The sequence below is a fragment of the Sminthopsis crassicaudata genome, chromosome 1 (genome assembly GCF_048593235.1).
Source record: "Sminthopsis crassicaudata isolate SCR6 chromosome 1, ASM4859323v1, whole genome shotgun sequence".
Taxonomy (NCBI): Eukaryota; Metazoa; Chordata; class Mammalia; order Dasyuromorphia; family Dasyuridae; genus Sminthopsis; species Sminthopsis crassicaudata.
Window position 1 is genome coordinate 646,665,281 of NC_133617.1, and position 27,093 is coordinate 646,692,373.

Here is a 27,093-nt window from a genome sequence, read left to right on the forward strand (position 1 = left end):
ATTAACTGATTTTTCTGGACAGCACAGATCAGTGAAACATTCATATGAACTTTCTTACTAAAAATTTTATTTGTACAGAGGACTGAACAGCTCCCTGAAGCCTCTAAATATTTAGAGTTGTACAATATTAAAATATTACATATGCCATAATCTCTTTTCATGTAAATCAGTTTCTTAAAGAAACATACTGATAAGTAAAAAGTATCTGACAGCCACAAAGAATAAATCATCAAGAAAAAATCGTATCATAATATACATTTTTCTAAATCTATTGAACCAAAATTATCGCTACCTGGACATTTGACTCCATTCAAGAATTTTTTTTTAGTTTTAAGTATAATGTCTACATTACTTCCAAAGATTATCTCATTACATTCAATTTAGGCAAAATTTCTTGCATTTCAAAGGACAACATAACTTTGTCTTAAATATTAAACTATCTAATGTTAAATTTTCCAAATATTCTCAAGATTTAATTCTTCCATCTCTAGAACATATACTTTTAGAAAATATTCTGCTATTAATTTAAGAAAATTTACTAATAACTACCGAGGAGTAGTGAATGAATAGCTCTTGAGGAGACATCAAACTTTCTCAAGCTCTCATATTTCAAGTGAGGTATGTCTAATAACTGTATCGGAAAAGGCAAACTTATGTATTAAGAAAAACTTAATAAAGCTTGGCATTAAAATTCTGATTTATACTAAAGTATACAATTTATAAGCATTCTTTAAAATCTAAATACAATAAGCCCGCTGCTTTGATTTTTCTGATAAACAAGCCTGTTAAGTGTTATTCTGTGAAATAGAAGCAAATTTGCAGATTGTAAACACAATGAAAAGACCTATTAGAATTCCTCAGACCTTACTCTGAGATAGGTCTATATAGTCAACTTAGACAAAGACAAACCCATCTCTGTCCAACAAATCAGCAGTGATCATATGTTCAATGGTTTATTTACTACTACAGAAAAACAAGAATAGCCCATAAGAGAATTAAAGAGATCAGATGAGCTCTGATTCAGATGTCCAGGCCTCTATTATTAGCAAAAAGTATTTACATGGATTTCAAAATCTCTAGAGTTCAAAAGACAGTTTTTTACTATGTCTCTGTGAATTAAATAATAGTAAACAGAAGTTATTTTCCATATTCCAAATTATTACAAATCATTCTCTCTCAATCTTTCATCCAGTAATTTAAAACAAAGAATAATTGCTCACATTTCTACACAACCCAGGAATTTATGACGTACTTTTCTCACAGCTCTCTATCTATAGGAAGATAATAATAAATCCTAATCCTAAAAAATTAGACTTTGTCTACAAAAATCGAAAGGCAAATGTACTGAAAGTTATTTCCCTTCCCTCTCCATTCCCATCTTTTTTTTGGTGGTTGTAGGAGCAGACATGAAGAATGGTTTGATATGCATGTCTTAGTCTAAACAGACACTATAATGAAATTGTATATGAAATTTGGGAAAATAAAATGGGAGTAGAACTTAACATTTTTTAAAGATCAGAATTAGATGTTGGTCTATTTACTTTTTGCATGTTGATATGTCAAAGAGGAAAAGACACATTCTAAATAATATCTGTGAAAAACATTTAGTTCCCACACACAAGCACAAAGTCTAATAATGAAGAAAAGCAAAAGGCAGAAAATTTATATTTAAATAAACAGCCCATCAAATTATATTCTAGTTTGACTACTGTATAAATATTTTGCAGAAAAACTATGAAATATTGTCACTGAAATGCTGAAAATCTAAAATTAACCAAGTAAAACTTTTCCCCAAAAATCTATTGAATGAAATGCTTTTGTTTAAATAAGATTCTTAGAGACCATTTTACCTAACCTTCTTTGAAAGATGAATAAAAAAGAAGTCCAGAGGTGAAAAGACTCTACACTTCTTGATCCTTCCATTGTATCACTTAGAGCTAATAACTCCATTTCACAAGTAAGGCAAATGAATTCCATAACTAATCTGTAGATGACAGCATGCTTTGATGGAAACAACACGGGCTTAAGAGTGACAGGACCCACATTTAAATTCCACTTATTTGCTACTAACTACCAGACATTTTACTCAATTCCCTTTCCCTTTTTTAGGACTCGGTTTCTTCCTCTGTAAAAGGTAGAGAAGTTAACTAAAGTTTATAATCCTAGCTCATTAATATTAGTGAGTGGTTTGGGCTAACAAGTCATAAACATGATGGTCATAAGCAATTGAAAACTGTTTAGAAGACATTTAAATACTCTGAAAACCCTAGAACAATAGCCCTATGCAACAAGTTAAATTATGGTGAACAGGGACAGGTAGGTTATAATGACATCCATTTAGCAGTTCTGGTAACTGAACTTCAACGAAGGGTTTCTAGGTAAAGGCTGGTTATGTTGATCTCCACAACACAGATTATATTATAGTGAAATTCCAATTTACATGGTTTAGTTGGTGCATTTTTTTTTTTACTTCCTATTCCCAACTGGCCAAAAACTTGCCATAAAGAAAAAGAAATTTCCCCTAACCCACAAAAAATGAGGCTACAAATAAAGATCCCAAGAGTGAATTTACAATTGGTCAGTGACATTTATAAACTGGGAATAAGAAAGAAAAAACAAATGGAAAACATACAAGTACAGGACACAACTTAAGAAATAAAAAGTAAGCAATACAAATACAGTCTGAAGCAAAATGTACATAGTACCAAAAAATGGGAAACATCTAGTAATCTTACATAATAAATTACAGAGCAGAGATGTCAAACACTCAGTGCAGCAGATTATCATGGAATCAGATTAAAATGTAACTGGGAAATAGTAAAATAAAAATACAATACAGAAAATGTTAATGTGTTTTAAGTCAATATGAGACCTCCAGAAATCCTTATGATAGTATAGTAGGCCCATTTCTCCTTGAGTTTGACACCACTGGGCTATGAGAACAGTACTGAAATAGAAGTAAACAGTACTCTAAGAAATATTATACTAAATTCTGTCCAAAACCAGGGGCAGTAATTAGATGTCTTAAATGCTCTTTCAGGTTTTCATGAAGTATTAAGTATTATCAGGTACCATGAGAATAAATTGTAACCTTACTAGACTTTCACCTAGAATAAACAGCAAATAGAGGTAGTAAATTCAAGGATAAATTAATGAGCATAATTTCAAAACAACCTCAAATTTTGTCAGAAAGAAATTATTTTATACCAATGAGTAAAATCATCAACTTGTATGCATATAACAGACATCAAGAAATTAATTTGAAAAGTAAAAAGTATACAGTGCTTCAAAAATGAACAATTGTGACTACTATATGAACCATAACATAACTGTCAGAAGATAACTTCTAAAATAAAAAAAAGTTTAAAAATCACAACTAACTAAAGATTGCTAGACCCACAAAAAACATACAAGATTAGGAATGTGAAAATTGAATTAATATGGATATTTTTCATTAATTGTCAAGTATTACTAGACAGTTTCCCTGTCAAAATATTTAACAGAATAGAACTTATTTATATCTCTATTTAGAGACTGTTATCATTCTGCTGCCCTGTCACCAAAAAAAAGAAGGTATGTTAGGTATCATTCAAGTTCTCAAATATCCTGATAAAGCATACTATATAATCACAAGTCTTGACCAACATGGCTCTCATTACAAATACAGTATGATCAATAAGAGGATTCAGTAAGTCACACTGTAAATAAAAGAGGGGGTTGATATTCAATTCAACATACTCATTTATTATGTTCTTGCTGTGTTCAAACCACTAATAAAGATCTTGGGGGTTACAAAGATAGGAAAGCATGAGTCCCTACCTTCAAGGAGCTCGCAGTTTAATCAGGAAGACTTACACAAAAATGAATAAAATACAAGAAATAAAATACTAACAAAGAGCAATGCAAGATATGAAGGATAAGTAGAACTTGAACTTCTTTCTTTGAAGTAGAATTTGATCTGGGTTTTGAGGATAGGTAGGCTTTTAACAGGTAGAGAACAGAGTTTTAGAGGGAAGGAAAGGCATAGTAGATGGTACACACATACAAAACACACACAAATTTACATTCATATGGTGCTTTAAGGTATATATAAAATACTTTACTCCCAGCATCTCTATAAGGGAGTCAAAGGCAAAGACTAGGATGGTTTGAACAACAAGAAAAAACATCAAATATGTGAAATAAGGCTGAAAAGATAGCTCGAACTTGTGGACTCTCTAGAATATCAGGATAAGGAGTCTGCACTTTATTCAGGACACAGTGGGAACCCAATGATGGCTTCTAAGTAGGAGAGAGACAACATGATCAGAACTGTGCTTTAGAAAGAACACTCTGGGACATCCCATTATGAAGAATAGTTTGGTTTAAAGAGAAATTAGAGACAAGGAGCCAAGTAAGAATATCAGAGCAATAATCTAAACAAGATATAGATGAGATTGAACTGGGGTAAATATAATGGGAACGAAGGGAGAGATGTGTGAGTTAATTTTACCAGCTGAGAGGGTGTAAGAAATTATTCAATATGAAGGGAAAAGGGAAGGGTTAAAGAAATAACTAAATTTTAAGTTTGAGTTGTAGGGAGATAATGAACAGAAATGAAGAGAGGAAATTCAGATTCAAACAAGATAGGAAAGTAATTTTAGACATAAATTAGAAGTTCTACCTGCAGTATGAGCCAAGGTATGCAGTAGAGATAGTTAAAAGATCAACCTGAATATATAGTCATTTACACAATACTAATTATAGTGACAGTCAGAGAAGTGAAAGAGAATCCCAAAGGAGAGACTCTACACAGAGTGAAGAGGACCAAGGGTAGTCTTAAAGAATTCCTATATTTAAGAAATAGGAAAAGGAAGAGTCTATGAAAGAGAAAATAATGGTCAGAGAGGTAGGGAGAAAACTATGAGTGTACAGTGTCACTGAAGAGGAGAAAGGAAAAAGTTTTAAGGAGAGGTAGTCAACAATGTCAAAAGTTGCAAAAGTGTAAAGGAGAATGAAGATGGAGAAAAGGCCATTGGATTTGGTAGTTATGAAATTCATTGTTGACCACTAAGATAATAGTTTCAGTCAAGTAACAGAAATGGAAACTAGACTGCTGGATTTGAAGAATAAATGGTTGTGAGTAAGGAGAAACAATAGGATAGACATTACTATTGGAAGAAATTCATGTCTAAAAGAGAGTACCTTATAAAAAGTTGGTGATTAAGAAATACTTAAAGACTGAATGAATGAACCATATTAAGGCCTCTAAAGTTAGTTCTGGCAGATTTATCTATATTGCTTAGCATTTTAGAAAATAAAAGCTGACAGTAAATATATAAACACCAATTACTATGAAATTTTGGAATGGAAGATATTTTAAATGTGGTTGGCAATTTAGAAATAAAAGTTTCTAAAAACTACAATGTAGAATTTAACCATTGTTTTCTACAAGGCTGTTTACCTTTTTTAAAAAAATATATTTTATTGACTATGCAGTTCTAAATACTGCCTGTAAATAATGAAGAAGGATGCTCAGTTTAAAATAATTTAACCAAAACAATTCCAAGCAAGGCCCCAGAGTTTTGTTTTAAATGATGCCATCCAGGAAAAGTAGCTTTAAACATGTAAAATTTTGGATTTACTGCACTTTTCCAAGCTACTTGCACAGATCAATTTTAAAAACTCTTTTTCTGAATTTCTTTTTTCTATAATTAGATATATATTTTTAGAGCAAGTGCATTCATTACATTAGTAGACTAATGAAAATTTATCAATATAGTATTTTAAATGTCCCTATTAAATATCATGTACATGCTGAACATGAGTTAATAACTAGAAGATTTCTGTTCCCTACATGTCTTATTGTCTATTCTAATTTGGAGATATTAAGTACATATTTTTTGAATGAACAAAATGGTAAATACTAAGACAATATATTTAACTTGATTAGTTCCATGAAGCAGTATAACATGTTTGGGTTTTCATGTTTTACAATTCATAAAAGGACCATTTGGACCAGCTAATAATCATGTGCCAATACCATACCAAAAAAGGGCATACTATTTTACTTAAAGTAACAAATGATACCTCATATAAATATGAATAAAAGAATTCTGCTACATACATGAACTACCTGACCTTCCCTAATGTGACTATTAATAGCTGGTATTTGGTCCTAAGTCAGAATTACCCCTTCTCTTCAAAAAAATGTGATGCCAATTATGAAATATGATATATTTTAAGGAGTAATTTTCAAATATTTGAAATTCCATTTCTTATGTATTATAATATCAGCAATTTTTATTTCATGTCTTATGTATTTTAAAAACAACCAAAAAAATGATTATTAATTTAAGTGTGCCATGGCTTTAATTTTAAATAAAGTACTGTTACTTTTGTATTACTAATGTATAAAGCAGAACTTTAAAAAAAATTAAGAGCAGTAAGAGCTGATAAAGTAAGATACTTGATTACCAAAACATAATGAACTATTTAAATAAAATTATACTACAAACAATGTTAATTGTGCTTTACTTCCTGAGGAGGAAAAAAACCAAGACTTGTACTTTCAGGCCTTCCTTTCTCACTACTGAATGCCTAGAAACTTCATGGCCTTTTTTTCTCATTAGAAAGACATACAGACATGATCTGGGAAATACAAATGATTTCAATAAATTCAAGAAAAGGCCAACATCTCTCCCTCTTCAAAAAAAATTGGTTGCTTCCTCTTATCAGACGAAAGAAAAAGGCAATACCCTGGTTTCAGTTCAAGTGAAGGTGCCTTTAAGCCTGCAAAATCAATGCAACAACTGTTCCTGTCCTTTGCTAGTTTTGTACCATATTCTTCAGAAGAGTGTATATCTATAAAAAATTTTGTATTTCTGCATGAAGATTATTTCTACTTTTGTATGAAAAGGAAACTATCAGGTTATGAAATGCTCATGGAGACTAACTGGCTGACTAGAGATTCAGCTCTGGAATCCAAAGCATGTGAAATATCAAAGTACAGAAATACAGCCTCTCCTGAATCCTCTAGTTATAATCCAGGATCATAAGATTTCATCCTGCTACTTCAATGACACCAATCTGCACATAGGAAAAAAAGTCATCTAAAGTAGACTTTATTGCAGGCGAAAGTCTTAAAATAACCCCCTCCCACATACCTTAATTCAAATTTAACATTAAACTTCTTGTGAGACAAAATAAAGACTTTCCAATAATGGACTGGACAAAGCTATGACTAAATTCCATAGGAAAACATGGAAAACAAGAAGACAACATCAAAACAGAGATAGATGAAAGAAAATATTGATAATAAAATCAATTTGCTTTTTCCTTCTCTCTCATGTACATGATCACTTATTGATTTTAATACAAGGATTTCTCTAGAGGAGAAGCTCCTGCCAGTTTAGAAAACTCTTCCACCCATGTGGCTTCCATCAAGGAGTAGAAGCAGGAGAGCCTTTCAAACTGCTGAGTGCTGCGTGGATCCTAAAGTGCAGTCTGGACTCCATGGAGTAATCTTTGTAGTTGGTTCTAAAAGGCAATAAGAACAAACTGTCAACAGGAAATTAAAGCCTTTCAAACTCTGACTAGCTTTCTTTTTGAATTTGGGTTATCTTTCATGAACACTAAATACATAAACTATTCCTAAACTGTATCAAACAACTGTGTCAAACTATTCCTAATTTAAATGGAAAAATCTAGGGCAGACTAGTTCTTTTTTAAACATCACAGGATCAAAATAAACAAATCAACATTAAATTGACACAAATCAGTATGGTTAGAATTAAGAAAACTGTATTTTAAGAAATGATAGACTATATTCAAAATTCAGGTAGCTGTGTGATAAAGTGGATAGAGTGCTGAGCCTGGAGTTAGGAAGACTTGTCTTCAAAATTCAAATCTTCAGAATTCAAATCTGGCCTCAGAAAGAAAATAATGTAAACAATAATTCTGCTTGTGTGATCCTCAGTAAGTCCCTCAATCCTGTATGCCTCAGTTTCCTTATCTGTAAAATAAGCTGGCAAAGGAAATGATAAATCATTTTACTATCTTTGCCAAGAAAAACCCGAATGGAGTCATGAAGAATCAAACAAGATTGAAACAACTGAACAACAATTCCAAATTCATCTGAATTCAGCACATTTTTGCTAAGTGCCTTCTATGGGAAATGTCTTAACAGTAGGCCTTTAGCATAAAAATAAACAAACAAAAAAAAAGGGGGGGGGGGAAACCAGTTACTGTCACCAAGAAATTCTACTCTAACTCTCAGAATACAACAAATAACCTCAGCTATTATTTTAGGTGCTCTCATTCTTCTCCTTTAACTAGCTAAGAGTCATCAAAAAGGGGTGAAAGAGAAATTTGTACTCAGTCATATCAAGAGGCAGGAAAAGGAGGGAATATTTTCAAATACCCCAGCCAATAATTCTATTGTTCCTGATCATAACAGCTCTTCCTTCAAAATTATCATAACTTCAGACTGGAAGGGATCTTACAAATCACCTAATTTAGGTCCCAACCTATGACTTTACTACCTGGAGCCCATCTCACTAATTCATCCTTCATATAAGCCAGATTCAGTAGTCTTGTTTACTAATATAATACCACTTCTCATAAAATCTTCATGGGTACTCCCCTGAGGAAAGAGCTAATTCTCTTCTTTGTCATTTAAAAGCTTTCACAATCTGCCACCACCCTCCCTTTCCTGTCTCATATTACTCTCTTCCACATATTCTCCAGGGAAATTGGAGGCTCCATGAACCCTCTCTGTCATATATCTGGAGCGTTCACCCTTCCTTTTCTTGGCTACTGAACTTTTCAGGCTTGCTTCCAAAGCCAAATTTTCCAAGAGACCTTCTCCATCAGCCCACATTGGTAATGGCCATCAAGCACTTCCCCCTCAGCCCTCTCAGTGATATTTCTCACTCTTCCCCTACCCAGCACTCTGAGCAAAGGAGGAACTTTAGCAAGTAAAGTGTTCTCCTATTATCTATGTCACTACTTAAGAGGGATGATATTAAGAAATATCAATGAAAAAATGAAAAGGCAGTTCATACTTCACTTCTACCTAAGTGGCAAGACATATATACTCTGCCCTGAATAGAGTATCCACTTGATAAATGTTTGTGCTGTGTGGTTGAAGTGTGGGGAAATGATCTTCCAATTGGAAAAACAAAAACAAAAATTATGAAGAAGAAAATGAAAGACAAAAGAGGCATGAAGCTGTTTGGGAGGAGGGGGTCATTGTGGTATATATGAAAGAACTCTGCACTTGAATTCAAGAATACTAGACCTTGGTCCAAGCTGTCATTAACTAGCTATGCAACCAAGAGTAAATCATTTACTGCTTTGAGGTAACAATGTTCCAAGAGAATTCATGTCATTCAGAAGATTGTTTCCTTTTTGTCTTTGTACTCCTCAGTGCCTAGGTGACTAGTAGGTGCTTAAATGACTACTGAATTTAATTGGGATTCAGTTTTCTTGTCTATAAAAAAGATGGGGGCAGCTAGGTGGCGCAGTGGATAGAGCACCAGCCCTGAATTCAGGAGGACCAGAGTTCAAATCTGGTCTCAGACACTGTACCTTTCTAAGACACATCCTTACTACTTTACAGGCAAGCTGCAATACCTGATAACTTGATCTAGCAAATAAATATTTGGCAATATAACTGTCATATCTGAATTTAAGTCAGACAGATCTAGGCTGAATATTAGAATAATCAGTAAATTCATAGCTGGCTAAATAACTGTAAAAAAACGTCAATTAATTTGGACTGATAACTACTATCTGTTGATATGTCTTCAAGTAATAGCCCACTAACACTCTTATTGGTCTTAACATTTTTATCAATCCTTGGGATGAAGACATAACTGGCATGCTTATCAAATTTGTGAATAACAGACAACTGGAAATAATAGCAAATACAGTAAATGTTAGGATCTGGATTGTAAGAAATCCTAATATCCTGGAACAGTGGGATAAATTTTATATGATTAAATTTAGTAAAGTGATGCAAAAAACCTTTCAATTTGATTTTAAAAAATCAATTGTGCAAGTAGAATAATGACAAGATGTAGTTTGGAGTGGAGGAAGTTACAAAGAGGGAAAGTTGGTGTAGACATCCGGTTCATTTCACCATCCTTCTCAGCATACTCAAAACTGGGATATACTTAAGTATTAGTATAGAAAGAAGATCCAGTGAAAATAGAAGCATACATAAAAGCCAACTGTAGCAGCAATCATGATCCAACCTTGTATATTTCTGGGATTTTGTTGAGTTCAAGCACTTGATGCTGATAGTAATGAGAGTTCCCTTCAAGTCAAATACATATAAGATAGAGAACATGCTTGAAAAACAATCTAGTTCCTCATTCTCACGAAGCAAAAACACTTGACAATGATTGAGGAGAAAAGGGGATATGGCATATATGTAAATAACTTAAGATTTAAGGAAGAATATGATGATAAAAAGAGAGGAGTACCCACAGAAATGTTTAGAGAAAAATCACTTTAAAATGCAATAATCTTGGAATGCTTCAAATAAACACCTGTCCAGTGACTCTCCAATTAGCAATGTGAAAAGCTTAGCACAACTTACTTTGCAGTTTCTATTATTCGTAAGGCCTTTTCTGTATCTCCTTGTAGTTGATATAAAAGTCCCAGTTCATACAGAGTAAATGGCACAAGGTAGTGATCAAATTTTAGTTGTTTCTCACTAGAAATAAAATAAATTAGTTAGTTTTGACAATGGAAGAGATTATACATATACCAATATTTTATTCACCCTTCACTAAAACAGATAAAAAAGCCTATTTTATGAGCAAATATGTTTTTTAAATTGACATATAATGACACATAGAAGAAAACATTTTCAATGAAAAAAAATTTTATTGTGTTTTTATTTTAGGCAAAACATTATTGCAGGTATGTATATATGTAGCTTCAAGGTTTATTCCAGCAATACAAATTTCCATTTTGAATAAAAACATAAGAGGTATTAGGAAAAGGCTTTCTTTTAACCCTTAAAGATGATTTCAGGGATCAAAACTTACTTTGCTGTATTTGGCAAAAATAAGCCAATTGAGAAAGGCAGTATCTGTTCCCAACAATCTAGCAATGATGAACAGATTACAAAGAAAAGCTCATTTCTTTCAGATATTAGACTATGCAATCAAAAAGGCAATATACATTTCAATCTATTTCCCTAAAATATTTTGGTTTTAAAATTCCCAATTCTAACATTTACTTTTTTATAGCATCTAATACTGATTCCTAATGTAGGCTCACAATTCTTATCTTTATATGGATGCCAGATCTCATTTTAAGCACTTCTATCAGAGTTTTATTTTTTACATTTTCATTCTTTCAAACAATTCATATATCCATATAAAACTCTGAAGCTTTTTGCCTCTTCAGAAACAATTTTAACCAGTGCCTCAATTCTCTACTAGATAGAAAAAGCACTACTGCCACCCAAAGAAGGCAACTGAAATCACACTTATATTTTAATACTGAAGCTTTTTTTCCTAAAAGTTCACTCCTCTTTCCAACAATGAGATGATTGAGACCAGTTTCAATGATCTTGTGATGAAGAAAGTCATCTACACCCAGAAAGAGGACTATAAAAACTGAGTGTGGATCACAACATAATATTCTCACTCTTTTTGATGTTGTTCGCTTGCATTTTGTTTTCTTATTCATTTACTTTCTGATCTGATTTTTCTTGTGCAGCAAGATAATTGTATAATTATATTTACATATGTTGGATTTAACATATATTTTAACATGTTTAATATATATTGGATTACTTGCCATCTAGGGAAATGGGGGGAAGGAGAGGAAAGTTCATTTTGTTTTTTTGTTTTTGTTTTTTTAGATTTTCTTGTTTGTTTTTATTAAACCTTTTTATTTTTTGAAACATATGCATGGACAATTCTTCAACATTAGCCCTTCCAAAACCCTGTGTTTCAATTTATCCTTCTTCCCCCATACCCTCGTCTAGATTGGCAAGTAATCCAATATATGTTAAGCATGGTAGTAATATATGTTAAATACAACATATGCATACATATTTATGCAATTATTGTGCCACACAAGAAAAAAGAGAAGCAAATAAAATTTGTTGTGATGAGCTAATGAGAAGTTCTCTAGAATACATGGACAAATTTTCTCCTCCTAGGAGTCAGCTTATATGGGTACTTCAAAAGTGGTGTAGTTTTAAGGTTTAATAGCTTCAAAGTGCACTAAGACTTTTGGGATGCCCGAGAGAGCTCTAAACTACAACTTTCAGTTGGAGCAGCTGCCTTAATAATGGCAGATACAAAAGTGAGATAGTTTACAATGGATAAAGTTGGCACTCAAGGTAGACATACCTCTGGCAGGTTAGATGTGTGATCCTTGGCAAAACATGTAACTTCTCAGTGCCCCAAGCATCTGATTAAGGTTCTAAGTTTTTGAGCTCCTAAATCTTTCTACTGCTATTATTGTATAAATTGTTCTGTTTCTCATTTCATTTTGCTTGAGTTCATTTACGTCTTCCCAGGATTTTCTAAAACCATCCTCTTCATCCTTTCTTACAGCTCAATAGTATTCCATTACATTCATATACCAAAACTTGTCCAGCTATTCCCAATTGATGGGCAGAAGATGCACAGGCAAAGCACAGCACATTAATCACATTATGAGAAATGGCAGCATAACATAAGAGAATGGCAAGAAAATGACTAGGATTGCTATCATGGTCCTAAGATTCCTGTCCCAGCATCTACTCCTACTTGGGTCCTCCTCAGTGGAACCTGACTGTTAATTATCCAGTCCAGAGTCCCCGAAGGGAGTAAATTAGGCCTCCTCATCCTGGAATCTACTGATACAATGGAGGGTACACTTAGTGTTCCAGTCTCACCAAAATCTGGGAAAAAAGCAACACTTAAAGTCCCAGAAATCACGAAGGGCCCAAACAGTAGAACCTCTTGTTAGCAGGACTTTATCCAGGGCCAGAACATGGCCTAAAATCAGACTCAACCAAGAGCCAATTACATGTTGTACACAAAGGAGTCTTTTGGATCTATTCTATATACCAGCATCTCGGCATGAGACAAAAAAAACAAGTACTAATCCATCCTTATTGCTGAAGTAGTTTTTTTCAATTCCTTCTGCCCTAGCCATCCCAGGAAATGAGGGTGGGAAAATGAAGAGACAAGTAAATATTCTGGCCTATGGTCAGCACTCTCTCTGCCCCACTCTAAGTTCTCTGTGAATCACTATACATGGAAGTAAAAGGTCCATTCTTCCCCCAGATGTAGTATTCTCATAAACATCAGCTCTGTCCCATCCTAGTTCCTTTCTTGCTCCGTTTTCTCCTCTCCCATTATGTGCTCTCAAACCTAGAAAACACATTGTCTAGTCCTGGATACAAGTTCTCTCTAATGCACAGAGCATAAGGAAAAGAACAGATATCCACACCTTTCTTTTCAATGCCACTCTGAGACCCTCCCACTGACATTATTCAGAAGCCCTACCTTCTCTGAAGTTCATCATATCCCACCATATCCCCCTACCTCAAGCCTGATGGTATTTATCTACCAGTTCAATTCAGCAAACATTTATGAAATGCCAATGTCAGGTGATGGTGATGCAAGGACAAAAAGGAAACAGAGACCCTATCTTGAAAGACCTCTAAGAGCCCCAAGTTATTCCCCTATCTTTCATGAGTTTGGTGCTTGGCTCACAGTCTTCCTTTCTCTTCCAACCCCTAATCTTATACCGAGGGACTTCAATACTCTTGTGATGTCTCCCTAAATTACCCAGGCCACTTAATTCTTCAACTTTATTAGTTCCTAAGATCTGCACTTTCATTCTATCTCAACTACACTAGTTCATATCTCAGAACTCGCCTTTGCCATCAGTAACTATGCAAACTCGAAAAACCTGAATTCTGAAGTTCTTTTTTCTGATCAAACCTTCCTAGTTGCTGTTTCTCTGCCACAATCTTTCCTAAATCTACTAACCATCTTCATCACAATTTTTCTGTACTTCCCAAAATATCATCCTTCTTTCTTCTGGACTCAGTTTTTGTTTTAGCCCCACAGTAATGAGTTCAGCCATATCCATGCTCCCTTGTTCTACTGCTACTCATGTCTTTGGTATACATCTGGGCCAGATACATCCATCAGATTTATGCCATATATTCTTAATTAGATCCCCACTATTGCACAGCAGTATTTTATATATCCTTCTGATTATCACATAACTCACATCAACTATTCCAAACCTCTTCACTAAATCCCCTCACTCAAGATTATTCCCTGCTTCTTCCCTCTTAGACTTTTACCCTCTTCTTTCCTATGCTATATCTAAAAATTCTCAAAATTATTTCTCATTCTCTCTTCCTTTGGTCCAGTCATTGAAGAAGAGGTAGCTCTTTTCCTTGCAAAGGCCAATCTCTCCTAGTTGAATTCATTTCCACCCTTCTCCCCTTCATTATCTCCTGAAGTTTGCCCTTTCAATCATTCCCTCTCTCACATTTATTATCTCTTCTTACCTAATGACTCCCCTCTCTAATATCATTCCTATAAATTACACTATCATACTGCCAATTTCTTAATGGATATCGCTGATTGGATGGATGTTCTATAGGCAACTAATCAACAAGCCCAAAATGGAATTCTATATTTATCATCAGCCAGCAAGTCGTATTTTCTTATTCCTGACTACATCTCTTTCATCCTTTTCTTTTAATTCATGCTGATATTTTAGTTCAGATTCTTCTCACTAACTTGGACTACAGCAAAATTCAGCACTGCATCTAAACAACTACAAAATCCTCTAAATTAAGTCCCCCAATTCCAGTTTCTCCCCTCTCTAAACCATCCTTCACAGAAACACCAAAAAAGTATAGGTAAGGCTCTGCTCTATGACGCTTCCCTTTTCAAAATTCTTCCATACTTTCCTGATTTTCTGGAATAAAATGGAATCCAGCATTTAGCATGTAAAGTCATCAGCATTCTGACCCCAACCTATACTTCCTGACCCGTCGCCCATCACTGATGTTCCTGTCGAACAGGCCACAAGCTGTCTCCCAATCTTGGAATCCCATCTGCCATTTCTATGCCTCAGTTAAAGCCATTTCCCAAATCTAGAGGCCCTGGCCTAACCTCACTGAAGCCTCTTCTCCAAGGCATAGCTCAAGTCCCTCCTCCGCCAGGAACCCTTCTGTGATGCTCATCCTCCCCTACAGTAAGGAATGCTCACTCCCACTCATGTGTCCCTGTATGAGCTCCTGGAGAGCAAGGACCACTCTTGTTCCTATTTTTGTGTCCCTAGGACTAAGCACAGTCTCCTATATCTGGGATAGAGGGGTGATGGTGCTGAACCGTTCTCAGTCATGTTCCAATGACCTTCATGACCCAACAAGGGATTTCTTTCCAAAGATTCTGGAGGGGGTTGCCATTTCCTTCTCTAACTCACGTGACAGATGAGGAAACCAAGGCACACAGGATAAAGTGGCTCCTCCAGGATCACAAAGCTTGTATCTAAAGCCAGATTTGAAATAATGAAGATAAGCCTTTCGATACAAAGGCCTGATATCAGTATCACTTATATCATTTGCCTGCCCATTCATTTGATAGATACAAAGTATCTACTAATATTGGTTAAATCCAAGGCAAAGAAAAAAGAGCTATATTTGCCTATTATTCCTTTTCTATCATATTTTACCAATCCTATCCAAAATGAATTTAATATGGACATTCCTTAAGTGTCTGAAAGTCTATGACCACATGAAACAGATCTCATCCAAACAACTGTCACTTCTCAAAACAATTCTGAGCTCAAATAAATATCAGATTCTAAGATTTTAAAACAGAATTGTGTTTTACCCTTTGTCCATCAGAATTAAAATACCTAAAAGGACAGTAATTGTAATATACTCTCTAAAATGTAATGTTCTCTGTTGAGATTTTCTTGGGGTCTCTGGAGGTAGCCTTTATTTCAGTTCAGTAATCACCACAGGAGTAGCCAGAGGTTCAAGTCCAAATCCTTATTGTCCCCTTCAAAGTCTTATCTCCTTCACCTGGGGCTCAGCTAGTTTTCTGGGGGCCTTCCAGAATCTTGGTTTCAGTGGAGAAGCGAAGGAGGAGAGCCTGCCACTAAGGTGGTATGAGATGAAGTGAATGAATCTAAGTCCAAGGGCTTGTTCTTCAGCCTACAGCCACCACAAAGGTGGACGATGGGATGAATCTGTCTCAGCCTCTGAAAGCTTCTAGTGCACTTGTCCTTTCTGGCCCTGAGAGCTTCTCCCTTATATGCTCCATATTGAGTACACACCAATCATTACATAACTAGGAAACATTATTTGTTGTAGGATTAAATCAATGCTAAACTAGATTTAACCATTGTCTCCTCAATTCCACACAACCTTGTTTCAAGTTCTGACCCATAACATCTCCTTGTAGGATTAAATCAATCATACTGAACTGTGCTAAATCAGATAACTATTGTCTTTATCAATTCCACTGACTTAGTACCTTGTAAGAATCTTTTGTTTCAAGTTGAGAGTTCTAGCCCATAATAAGTAATGAACAAAGAATCCTGTTTCTTTCCGACAAATTCTACATCTACATACTATAGATCTTCAGTCAGAAAGAATGTGCTCCCCTTTCTACACTCTTTCTTCCTCTCATTATGTGGAGACAGTATGCTATAGTTAGAATGAAAAGGAATATTCCCTTTTCTTTTTTTTTTTTTTTTTGGCTGGGACAACTGGGACAATTGGGGTTAAGTGACTTTCCCAGGGTAACATAGCCAGGAAGTGTTAAGTATCTGAGCCCAGATTTGAACTGAGACCCTCCTAACTTCAGGGCTAGTGCTCTATCCAGCTGCCCCCCTTTTGATTCTTGATTCTCAGTAAAAAATGGCAATGGAATAAAGTGGCCATTAGTGAAGAGACTTAGGCATAGAGATAAGTGAGATCTAGGAAATTGTCAACAAACTTATCCATATTAATAGAAAAAATATTCCTTTTCGAAGAAGATGAAAATGTCCTACAAAAAAATAAGCAGATGCTGTAGAAATTTGTTACCTGGAGTTCTAATCTAGTCTGGAAATATATTACTGAAGTAGGTCAGAAATTAACTATCCAAATGTAAACTTTCAATATCAAAGGCAGAATACCTCCACTTAAGTGTCCATTATCCAAAAACTAACCCTAACTAAGTTTGGAAATACATATACCCTGAATACTGAATAGCTCTAAAGAAATATTTTCTTTTTTTTTTTTTTGGAGAAGTGAGAAACTGTATATTAAAACATGTAAGGATGGAATTTAATCTGGCATAAGGAGGAGAAAAACCTACACTAAAGTATTCATGGATATTTTCAAGTAAATTCAAGCCATTAAGGAAAATTCAAACTGAAATCCAACCAATATGAAGGTTCTTAAGAAAATTAAACAAACACAACAGGCCATCAATTTGAATTATCAAAAAGCAAAAAGATAGTAATAAGAGGTCAGAGTACATTCATCTCTCAGAGCAGTTCTCAAAAAAACAACAGGATGTATTTGTATGGCTTTTTATTTTACCTTTGAATAACCTGATTGAAACACAGTTCAGCTTGTAAGAGTCGTCCTAAGTGCTTCAGACAGAGACCTTTCAGTAACTGCACCAAACACTGGTCATCCGTGAAGTAATCACTGCACTCTTAAAACAGAAATGGAAAAACAAAAAGTATTAAAATTCAAGTTAAAATCAAAAGTTAGAGCTGTCAATTTGTGAAATTTCTAATAAAGGGCCTGCTTAAAATTATAGGAAATGTTTGTCATTTCTAATTATGAAAACTTATGCCGTTTCTCTCATGACAGTACTTATAATACTCCTGGAGAGAATGTCAATCATATTGCAAAAACAAATGTTTGTTCTTACAGGATGTTATACCTTCTGCATTAGCACTTTTGAGTTTATTTTATCAAGAATTTAAATTCTATCTTCTTTAAAAGGGATTTGAGACACCTGCATCCCAAATTTCAAGGGCTCAAATGCAATGCTGGGGAATCAGAAGGGGTACAATGCCTGGAGATCTAAGAAAAAGGCTCCAGGAAGTCTATCAGAAGCAGAGCAATAACAAGGGGGCTGTCTTAGATTGTTGTTGTGCCTCATAACAGTGTTGGCTGCAACGGGAGGAGAGGGTAACACACACATATGGAGAGACAGATGGCTTCATACCCATTAAAAATTCAGGAAGTAAAATACCCTCTTCAGATCATCATGTTTACAACTCATTATCAATTCTCCTAGGTTCCATTCTTTTTGAAAAAGAACTACCAAATAAAATTAGACAAAACAGTGCTAAGGCAGATGAAAGACATTTTAGGATTCAATCAAACTCCTGGCTCCTTGACTAAAAATATTAAGACTTTCCTTTCTCTTTTAAAGAAGATTTATCTTTAGTGAAAATTGATTTTACTACTTAGTAAGGCATAAAAGCAATATATAAATATTTATTATTGTTGTTGTTATGATTAAAGAACCTTCACCTTAAATAAATTTTAGTATCCTAAAATCAAAAGTTGGAAAAGATCCTAGAAATCACTTAATTTAACTCACATATTTTATAGATAAAAAAACTTAGAATCAGAGAGGGGAAGTGATTTGTGCTAAAGGTTAGACAAAATAATCAGCATAGCCAGGATGCTTTCTGAAGTCTTCCAACCTCAAATCCAATGTTCTCTTCCCTCAACTGTATGACTTCTATATTATTTCATGCTGTCAAGAGTTATGATAACATTTTATCAGTAGTGCTATCAAAGCTGGTATGGACATTAAAAGATGGATTTCATCAAGTAAATGAGTAGAAGAAACATTCAAAGCATATCATTAGGAAACACAGGCCTTCCTCTGATTTTTAATATAAGAGCAGAGATTATTTTTTTAATGGCTCAGTTATCCCATTTGTCCAAAATTCTTACGAAAATAATTCTTTCTCTTCAGCTTGCACAACTGTGTGACAAACATAATAGTTATTTAATTCAAAACATAAATCATGACATCATGACATCACGGAACTCAGAGTTAAAAAGAAAGACCCTTAGGAAATTTTACAGATGAGAAAACTGTATCTAGGTAAGTGATTTTTTTCATAGTCACATTAGCAGTCAGGTTTTAAACTCAGATCATCTGATTCCAAATGCAATTTTTCCCCCACTATACCAAATAATCTCTAAGATTAGAAAACATTTACTACTGATGCTTAAGAACAAATTGCTAATGGACCAGGTATTTGGGGAAGTCAGTCAGAAAATAATTACGAGATAGACCAACACTGGCATTATATTCAACTAAAGGTCATTTTGTTGTTATTCAGTCATTTTTCAATCATGTCCAACCTGTGACCTCGTTTAGGATTTTCTTGGCAAAGATATTGGAGCAGTCTGCCATTTCCTTCTCTAGCTCATTTTATAGATGAAAAACTGAGGCAAATCAGATTTACTTACACAAGGTCACATAGCAAAAGTGTCTGAAGCAAAATTTGAACTCAGCTCTTCCTGAATCCAGGCCTAATGCTCTATCCATTGTACTACCAGCACACTATATCAGTGGATATCAGTATCACAAAATGGGATTATAATTTGTATAAAAAAATTCATTTTTAGAGGCAATGGATAGAGCATTAGCCCTGAAGTCAGAAGGACCTGAGTTCAAATCCGACCTACGACATTTAACACTTGCTGGCTGTGAGACCCTGGGCAAATCATTTAATCCCAATTGCCTCACCAAAAAAAAAAATAAGTAAATAAATTTATTTTAAAAGTATAAAATAGTTGTAGCAAATGAAAAATATGAGAAACCCATGCTCAAAAAGTTACCCTTTGACCCAGTGTTACTACTGGGCTTATATCCCAAAGAGATCTTAAAGAAGGAAAAGAGACCTGTATGTGCAAGAATGTTTGTGGCAGCCTTCTTTGTAGTGGCCAGAAACTGGAAACTGAGTGGATGCCCATCAATTGGAGAATGGCTGAATAAATTGTGGAATATGAATATTATGGAATATTATTGTTCTGTAAGAAATGACCAACAGGATGAGTTCAGAAAGGACTGGAGAGACTTACATGAACTGATGCTGAGTGAAATGAGCAGGACCAAGAGATTATATACTTCAACAACAACACTATATGATGATCAATTCTGATGGACGAAGCCCTCTTCAACAATGAGATGAACCAAATCAATTCCAATAGAGCAGTAATGAATTGAACCAGCTATACCCAGCGAAAGAACTCTGGGAGATGACTATGAGCCACTACATAGAATTCCCAGTCCCTCTATTTTTGTCTGCCTGCATTTTTTATTTCCTTCATAGGCTAATTATATACTATTTCAAATTCCGATTCTTTTTGTAGCAAAATAACTGTTTGGACATGTATACATTTAATTTATACTTTAATATATGTAACATGTATTGGTCAACCTGCCATCTGGGGGAGGGGGTTGGGGGGAAGGAGGGGAAAAATTGGGACAAAAAGTTTAGCAATTGTCAATGCTGAAAAATTACCTAAGCATATATCTGGTAAATAAAAACTATAATTTAAAAATATTTATTTATTTATTTATATGAGAAGTAACAAAGGAAAACAAAAGACTTCCTTTTCTAACTCAGGTAACCTCTATGGCATGTGGTAATGTTATCAAACTGAGTTTGCTTTAGTGTCTGGAAGACACTAAAGTCCCAGGCTTACCTCTGATACATAGTAAATGGATAACTATCAGGGCTCCAAACAACTGGTAAAGACTCTATAGATTACAGGAAAGTTATGAAAATGCATAAATGGATGTAATGCTCAAAGAGGGAATTCTGATAATATCATAGCTCAATAAATTCATTAAGTCAATTAAGCTCAACAAACTATAAGAAAACTCACAGCTGCCAAGACCATGCAAGATTTGTTTAAAATTTTAAAACAGACCTTTAATGGAAATGATTATAGCATACTAACACTAACCTAGCTAAAATCCCAATTTTTATGAAATATTTGGAAAATCAATCTTCTTATCTTCCAGACAGAACACTGATGAGAGAACAACAAATGCTTCCACCATCATCTTTGACTTAAGTTATTTCTCTTATTTCCTTTAAACAAATCATTCACAAGGAGCAGGAAATGGTGAGACTGAACTAGTCGGCTTCATAATTCCATTCTCATTTTGCAACTGATTTCTGCTTCTAAGATCAGCTAATGTGGATAAAAAGGTCTATGCTATCTCCTGATTAACTCTAGGAAAAAATGCAAAAGCCTAATCAAGGAGCTACTATCATCCTTGTCAGTGTGCTAAATTGTGAAAAGAACACAGCCGGACTTAAGAAATCTAGATTCAAGTCAAGATCATGCTATTTACTGACTGGATAACCATGGGTAAGACCCAAATTCTGAGCTTCAACTTACTCCTCCAAAATGGGGATAATAATACCTGCATTATTAATAAATACATCTCTCCAGAACTGTTTTCAGGAAAGCATTTCAAAAATCTTGAAGTCCTTCCGTAAATATCAGGAATAATAACAAATGTCACTTAAAGCATGTGGAAAGTGACCTTTAGCAAAAGGAAAATGCTTTCACTCAATGTCCATTGCCTTTTCTTTTTTTTAACCACATTCATATCATTGATATAATCTCCTAAACCTATTATCATACCAATAATGTCATATGAGAACAAGGGGAAACAGAGGGAGGCATTCTTAATTGTGAATATGTATTCTACTCTAAGAAACTACTTTTAAATTATCTTTTTGGTTCACATTTTAATACCATGTATTCTTGTCTGTAATTAACTATTTTTCAAACAATTAGAGAGCACACTAGCATGTACAGAGAAAACCTATTTCATTTGGTAAGGTCATGGTAGTCTCTGGTAGGAGCTCCTGATGCCCCAAGTTTGAAATATTCTCAATTAGCTGGACAGTAAGCCCACTGAAAGAAAGGAGGATTGATTGTTCCTCAAGCCTTGAACAGAAATTTCACAATACAGAAAATTTATTAATAGAATATATTCTGTGTTGAACTCAATTATAAGAAGAAAGGAAAAAAAGAGCTACATTAGTTGATGCTGTATTTCCAGAAAAACTAAGTGATGTTTTGTGGAGAAGATATTAGAATGAAGGATACTTCTCACTCAGTGAAAAATAATTTCTCTATCCTTAAGCCCCACCAAGGACATTCATTCATTGGGCAAATATTATTATTAAGTGCGTTAGAGGTAGCTACATGGCTAGTAGATAAAAGTGTTGGGCTAATAAGTCAAAAAGACTTGAATATTTGAAGCCAATTTCACTTGACCTCTCTCTCGATTTTAATGGTAATAATAATAGTGCCCACCTGATAAAGTTGTAGTGAAGATCATGTAAAATACTTTGCATATATTAAAATATATAATTGTTACCTCTTGCTAACATATAAATGCTAATTACATAAAATATATAAATAAGGAGTCAAATATGGGCCATATTGTGTTAAATATTGAAGGACAGGGGATTTGGGACTGAGAACTGAAGATACAAGTCAGGAGTTTTATTTAATGTCTCTACCCACATTTTTGTCTATAAAATTTAGAGGATAATATCAGTACCTTATAGGGTAGTTATAGAATACAGCTCTTTAAATCTTAAACACCTATAAAAATGTGAGTAGTTGTTAGCAGTAATATTAGTAGTAGGGATACCTGCACATATACAATTGACTACTGGTTGTATCTGAATATTTTAATTAGCTTGCATTGGCCAAGGACAGATGCCTTGTCATATAGGATTTGTTTCTGCTTTGTAAAACTGTATATTCAAAAATTAATAAATGTGATCAAATTAAGGTGGATAAAAAATTAATTTATTCAAGAGACTGCACAGATTTTGTAAAATCAATTTTTTAAAAAACTTAAGGGTCATTTATTTGTTCTTTGAAATGTCATGCATTTAGATTATTTTTGCATTTATGCCAAGGGGAACTCTTTTAATTTGGCATTTATATCAATATGGCAGGTCTGTCAGATTAGTATGGTTACAGGACTGTAAAGCTGAAGACAACAAAAAGGAAGAAATGGTCATCTTCTTCACAGAATCTAATCTATACTTATACATACTTTCACGTGACTCTTTTCCAAACCGTGAAAATCTTTCCCTCCTCTTTGTGTGCTCCCATCTTGTTGCATTCTCTTCTTCGTGCTTTCCTGTAGCCCAGAATTCAAAGGGATTGTTTTTATGTCCATTGCTCAATCCCTGCAGATGAACAATTCAAATTTTTTGGCTATTCTACCTAAGGTCCAGCCCAGCTATGGTACTGAAGTTTTATAGCTTTTCTATGAAAGGAGGTGGGAAAAAAAAGAAAAAAAGGAACTTCTTTTAGTTGTATAATTATTTTTTTATAATTTTGTTGTCCTTCATATGCAAAGTGACATTAATGATATATTTATCAGTAGAATTATTTTGAAATTTTTCAGTAAAAGAATTGAGTCATCAATTATCTCTTACCTGTGACCAATGATTCTAGTTATGAGGTAACTGGATGGGTTTAAAAGCTCAGCAGTGCTACTTTTTCCTTTGTGGCCCATTTGGGGTCTATAGAATCATATAATCTTAAAGGAGTTGGGGACTTTAGATTACATCTAGTTCAGGCTCTTAATCTGGGATCCATGGACCCATAAGAGCTCTACAGACAACAAAGTCCATGAACTTGAAGGGAAAAATACATCTTTAATATAATTGGTTTCTGTGGTAATAACATGTACTTTATCTTATACATTTAAAAAATATTATATCTTCAACAAACTGCCATAGAGGTCCATGATGCAAAAAAAAGGTTAAAAATCCTGATCTTATTAAATCTTAAAAATCCTGATTCACCCAGTGAAGTAATCCCTTCTGCAACTTCCCTTACCAATGGTTTAGACTCCACTTGAATAACTCCAGTAATAATGAGCTTCCTAATTTGTAAGACAGATTGATCTGTTGACCAGTTCTAAATATTAGAAAAAATTCTTATGATAAACCTTTATCTGTCTTCCTTTGAATTTTTCCTCTGCCTTCTGGGAATAACAATGAATATATTCCCACTTTCCCATTACATACTTTCAAATAATTAAAAAAGTGCTATGCCAATCCTCAGTCTTTTTTTTTAGTTAAAAATGCCTAAATCCATCAAACATTCTTCATTTAGCATGATTTCCAGATAATTCAATCTTATACTTACTTTTATATTGACACTCTCTAGTTTAACAAGACTTTCTCTTAAAAATATGGTTCCCCAAACTAATGTATTCCAGATTGGTTCTGACTACAGAGTGGTCCTAATACATGTGAAAAATGAGTCCTAGGAATACTCCCATGTATTCAAAAGCACATTATAGGAAGTTATATTTGTGTAAATATGGTGAAGAGTTCCAGGAAATATGTCATGTGTTTAAATGATTCATAAATGGTTCAGGGTTATTCTCACTAATTGATAGTAATCCCTAGTGAAGAATATGGTGGGACAAGGTCCTCTTCTTTTGATGTCTTATAATGAAAGTTTGCATCAACTTTTACTAGCTGTTGTATCACACTGATGGCACATTCTATAACCAACTAAATGCAGCATATCTTTTTTATCACTAACTCCTATTCAAGTCTTTCTCTCCTCCTATAGCTCCTATAGCTAATTAATTTTTAAAAACTAATTTCAAGACCTTCTATTTATCTATGCTAAATCTCATGTTGTTTGTTTCAACCCAGAATTCCAGTCAAAGAACTTTGATTCTATTATCCAATATATTAGTTATTCTCTACACCTATAAACTTGATAAGCATGTCTTCATCCAAATTGCTAGATTTAACATTGACTAGAAGACAACCAAATATAGAGCTTTGGACCTATATCACTAGAAAATTTAGAATCACTACAAATTTCATTCCAGTTTAATATCAGTACATTAATCAGCATTTTTTTAGCACTCTTATTCAACTAGCTTCAAATTCACTTAATTGAATATGTCTGTATATATCCATCTTGTTCATAAGAATACAATGAATGACACAACCAAATGCCTTGCTGAAATTAAATAATATATATCTCTATAAAGGTTCTCTTTCCTAACAATTATATAATGTTAGTCAATAAGGAAATGACATTTTGGTTTAATGTTCTTTGTGAACTAACATTAATTCTGATCATCACTATTTTTGGGGGGGTGTTTATGATTCACTCTAGAATTTTGCTAAGCATCAACATTAATTTCACCAGTCTATCCCATTTTTAATTTATTAACAGCATATATTAACCAAAGTAAATGATTCATTTGTATTATTTTTACCATCAATGGAGGGAAAATGTAATTTACGATCAATTAGCAGTAAGTTTAGGAGTGTTGAGAGCTTTTTCACATCTGACATGGCTCCCTGTCACTTTCCAGCATTTTTATACCTTACTCATCCCTACATATTCTGTGACTCAGTGATACCTAAACCTCTTTTCTATGCTTTCAAACAAGACACTCTATAAAAACTCCAGACATTTTCACTGGTTGACTACCAAACCTGGAATCTCCTTATCTTCCCTTGTTGACTTCCATCAGCTAAAAAGCTACATTTATTACTATCAAAACAGAATCAGATCTAATGAATTGGTAACTTTTTCCATTCAAAAAATTTATAAACGGAAATTTGGACCAAATCAAAATGTTGCTTTAGAGATGCTCAAGTGCCTTATTTCTCTTACCATCTAAGAAGCTGAACTTGATAGAATACAATTCAGTTCCAATCTATAAATCAGAACTTTTTTTCCAAAAAAACTTATTGAATTTTGGGGTTTTTAACTATCTTTGATATTGAACATTTCAAATGAATTTTATTCCTAAGTGATATAGCCACTTCCTAAGTAATTATGCTGTTAGATTAGCTTTACTATTATGGGTAAGCCCTTTACTTTGGAAGCATTCCCAAAATAATTTGGAGGCTGTTGTAATATGAAAGCCCATATAACCCATGGAATTTATCAAAAACAACTTAAGACAATGAACTAGTTTAAAATAGATAAATCTTCTTCCAAAGTGAGGAAACATTTTTGATAAAATCTCAATTTGGAAACAAAGAGTTTCCCTATTGCATTTCAGAAATCCAAGATCTCTAAGAGGCCTCAAGAAGATCTCATGGAAATCACAAACAAAGAGAATCCAGGTTAAAGCAAATTTCCCTGCTGCTACTTTAACACAGTTAACAACTGCTCCTTGTGACTCATATGAACCAGAATCTTGTGAAGAACTTCAATTCAACATATGAATTAAAATCACTGGGAAATGATCTAGAAGTACAAATGGGAAAGATACAAAGAAAAAGGTACAGCTTTCATGTTCTTACCTTTCATACTTACTTGTTTCATTTTGTAAAGTTGTTTCTGCTTTTTCAATGGTGATCAAAAGATTTTCTGTGAGATCAGGTCTTTTGCCTACTACAGTAAAACCATTCCAGATGTACATCATTTCCTAGAGTCGAGGGGAAAAGGGAAGGAGTCAAGAATCATATTTAACTGATCTTATACAACAAATGATTCTGTTTAATCTGGATTTCTGTTGGTGATTTTTAACACATTTTTAAAAATGTATGACTGTTGTTTATATAAAATGTTTCCAAGAAATTCACTGAAATGAACATTAGGAATATTTTATTGGGCTCATGTTCTTTTATATCATTAAAACATGTTGCAGCCCAGTAATGTAATCCAATATGGGTAAAACTAGTTTATTTAAAGACCATATGGCTAAATGACAGCTCCTGAAAATGTAAACTAATGCTCTCTCACTGCAGGTTACATTTAATAGGCCAAGAAATTAGAATTTTTTCTGACAAAGAACAAATGAGCTTTTTCCAGGAAATATCTCCCTTTTCTATCTGAGAATATATTAGATAGGGGGAAAAAAACTAAAGAAAAATGTAACATTCCCTGAAAAGATTTAAAACTAAGAAAAATCACCTTCACTTAAAGTACTGAAATCTAAAATGAATCCAAGTCAGAAAAGTATTTTATAGACAAGAATTATGATATCTAATGTAGCAAGTAACACTTAATATGCTGTGGCTGATGCACTATAATTTTAT

The 27,093-nt window shown here is 33.9% G+C and overlaps 1 protein-coding gene across 5 annotated transcripts in view; it reads right to left on the bottom strand.

Moving 5' to 3' along the window:
- Nucleotides 1–942: 942 nt before the first annotated feature.
- Nucleotides 943–27,093, bottom strand: part of TTC39B (tetratricopeptide repeat domain 39B) — a 116,194-nt gene continuing 90,043 nt past the window's right edge. For 4 of the 5 annotated variants that reach the window (XM_074282930.1, XM_074282933.1, XM_074282932.1 and 1 more), the window contains 5 exons: nt 26,369–26,480; nt 23,109–23,195; nt 17,567–17,684; nt 10,586–10,702; nt 943–7,518 (listed from right to left, as the gene is read on the bottom strand). In XM_074282930.1, coding sequence (XP_074139031.1) covers nt 7,422–7,518; nt 10,586–10,702; nt 17,567–17,684; nt 23,109–23,195; nt 26,369–26,480 — 531 coding nt within the window. In that variant the 3' untranslated portion in view covers nt 943–7,421. The remainder of the gene's footprint in view (nt 7,519–10,585; nt 10,703–17,566; nt 17,685–23,108; nt 23,196–26,368; nt 26,481–27,093) is intronic. The other variant, XM_074282931.1, reaches the window with a different exon arrangement.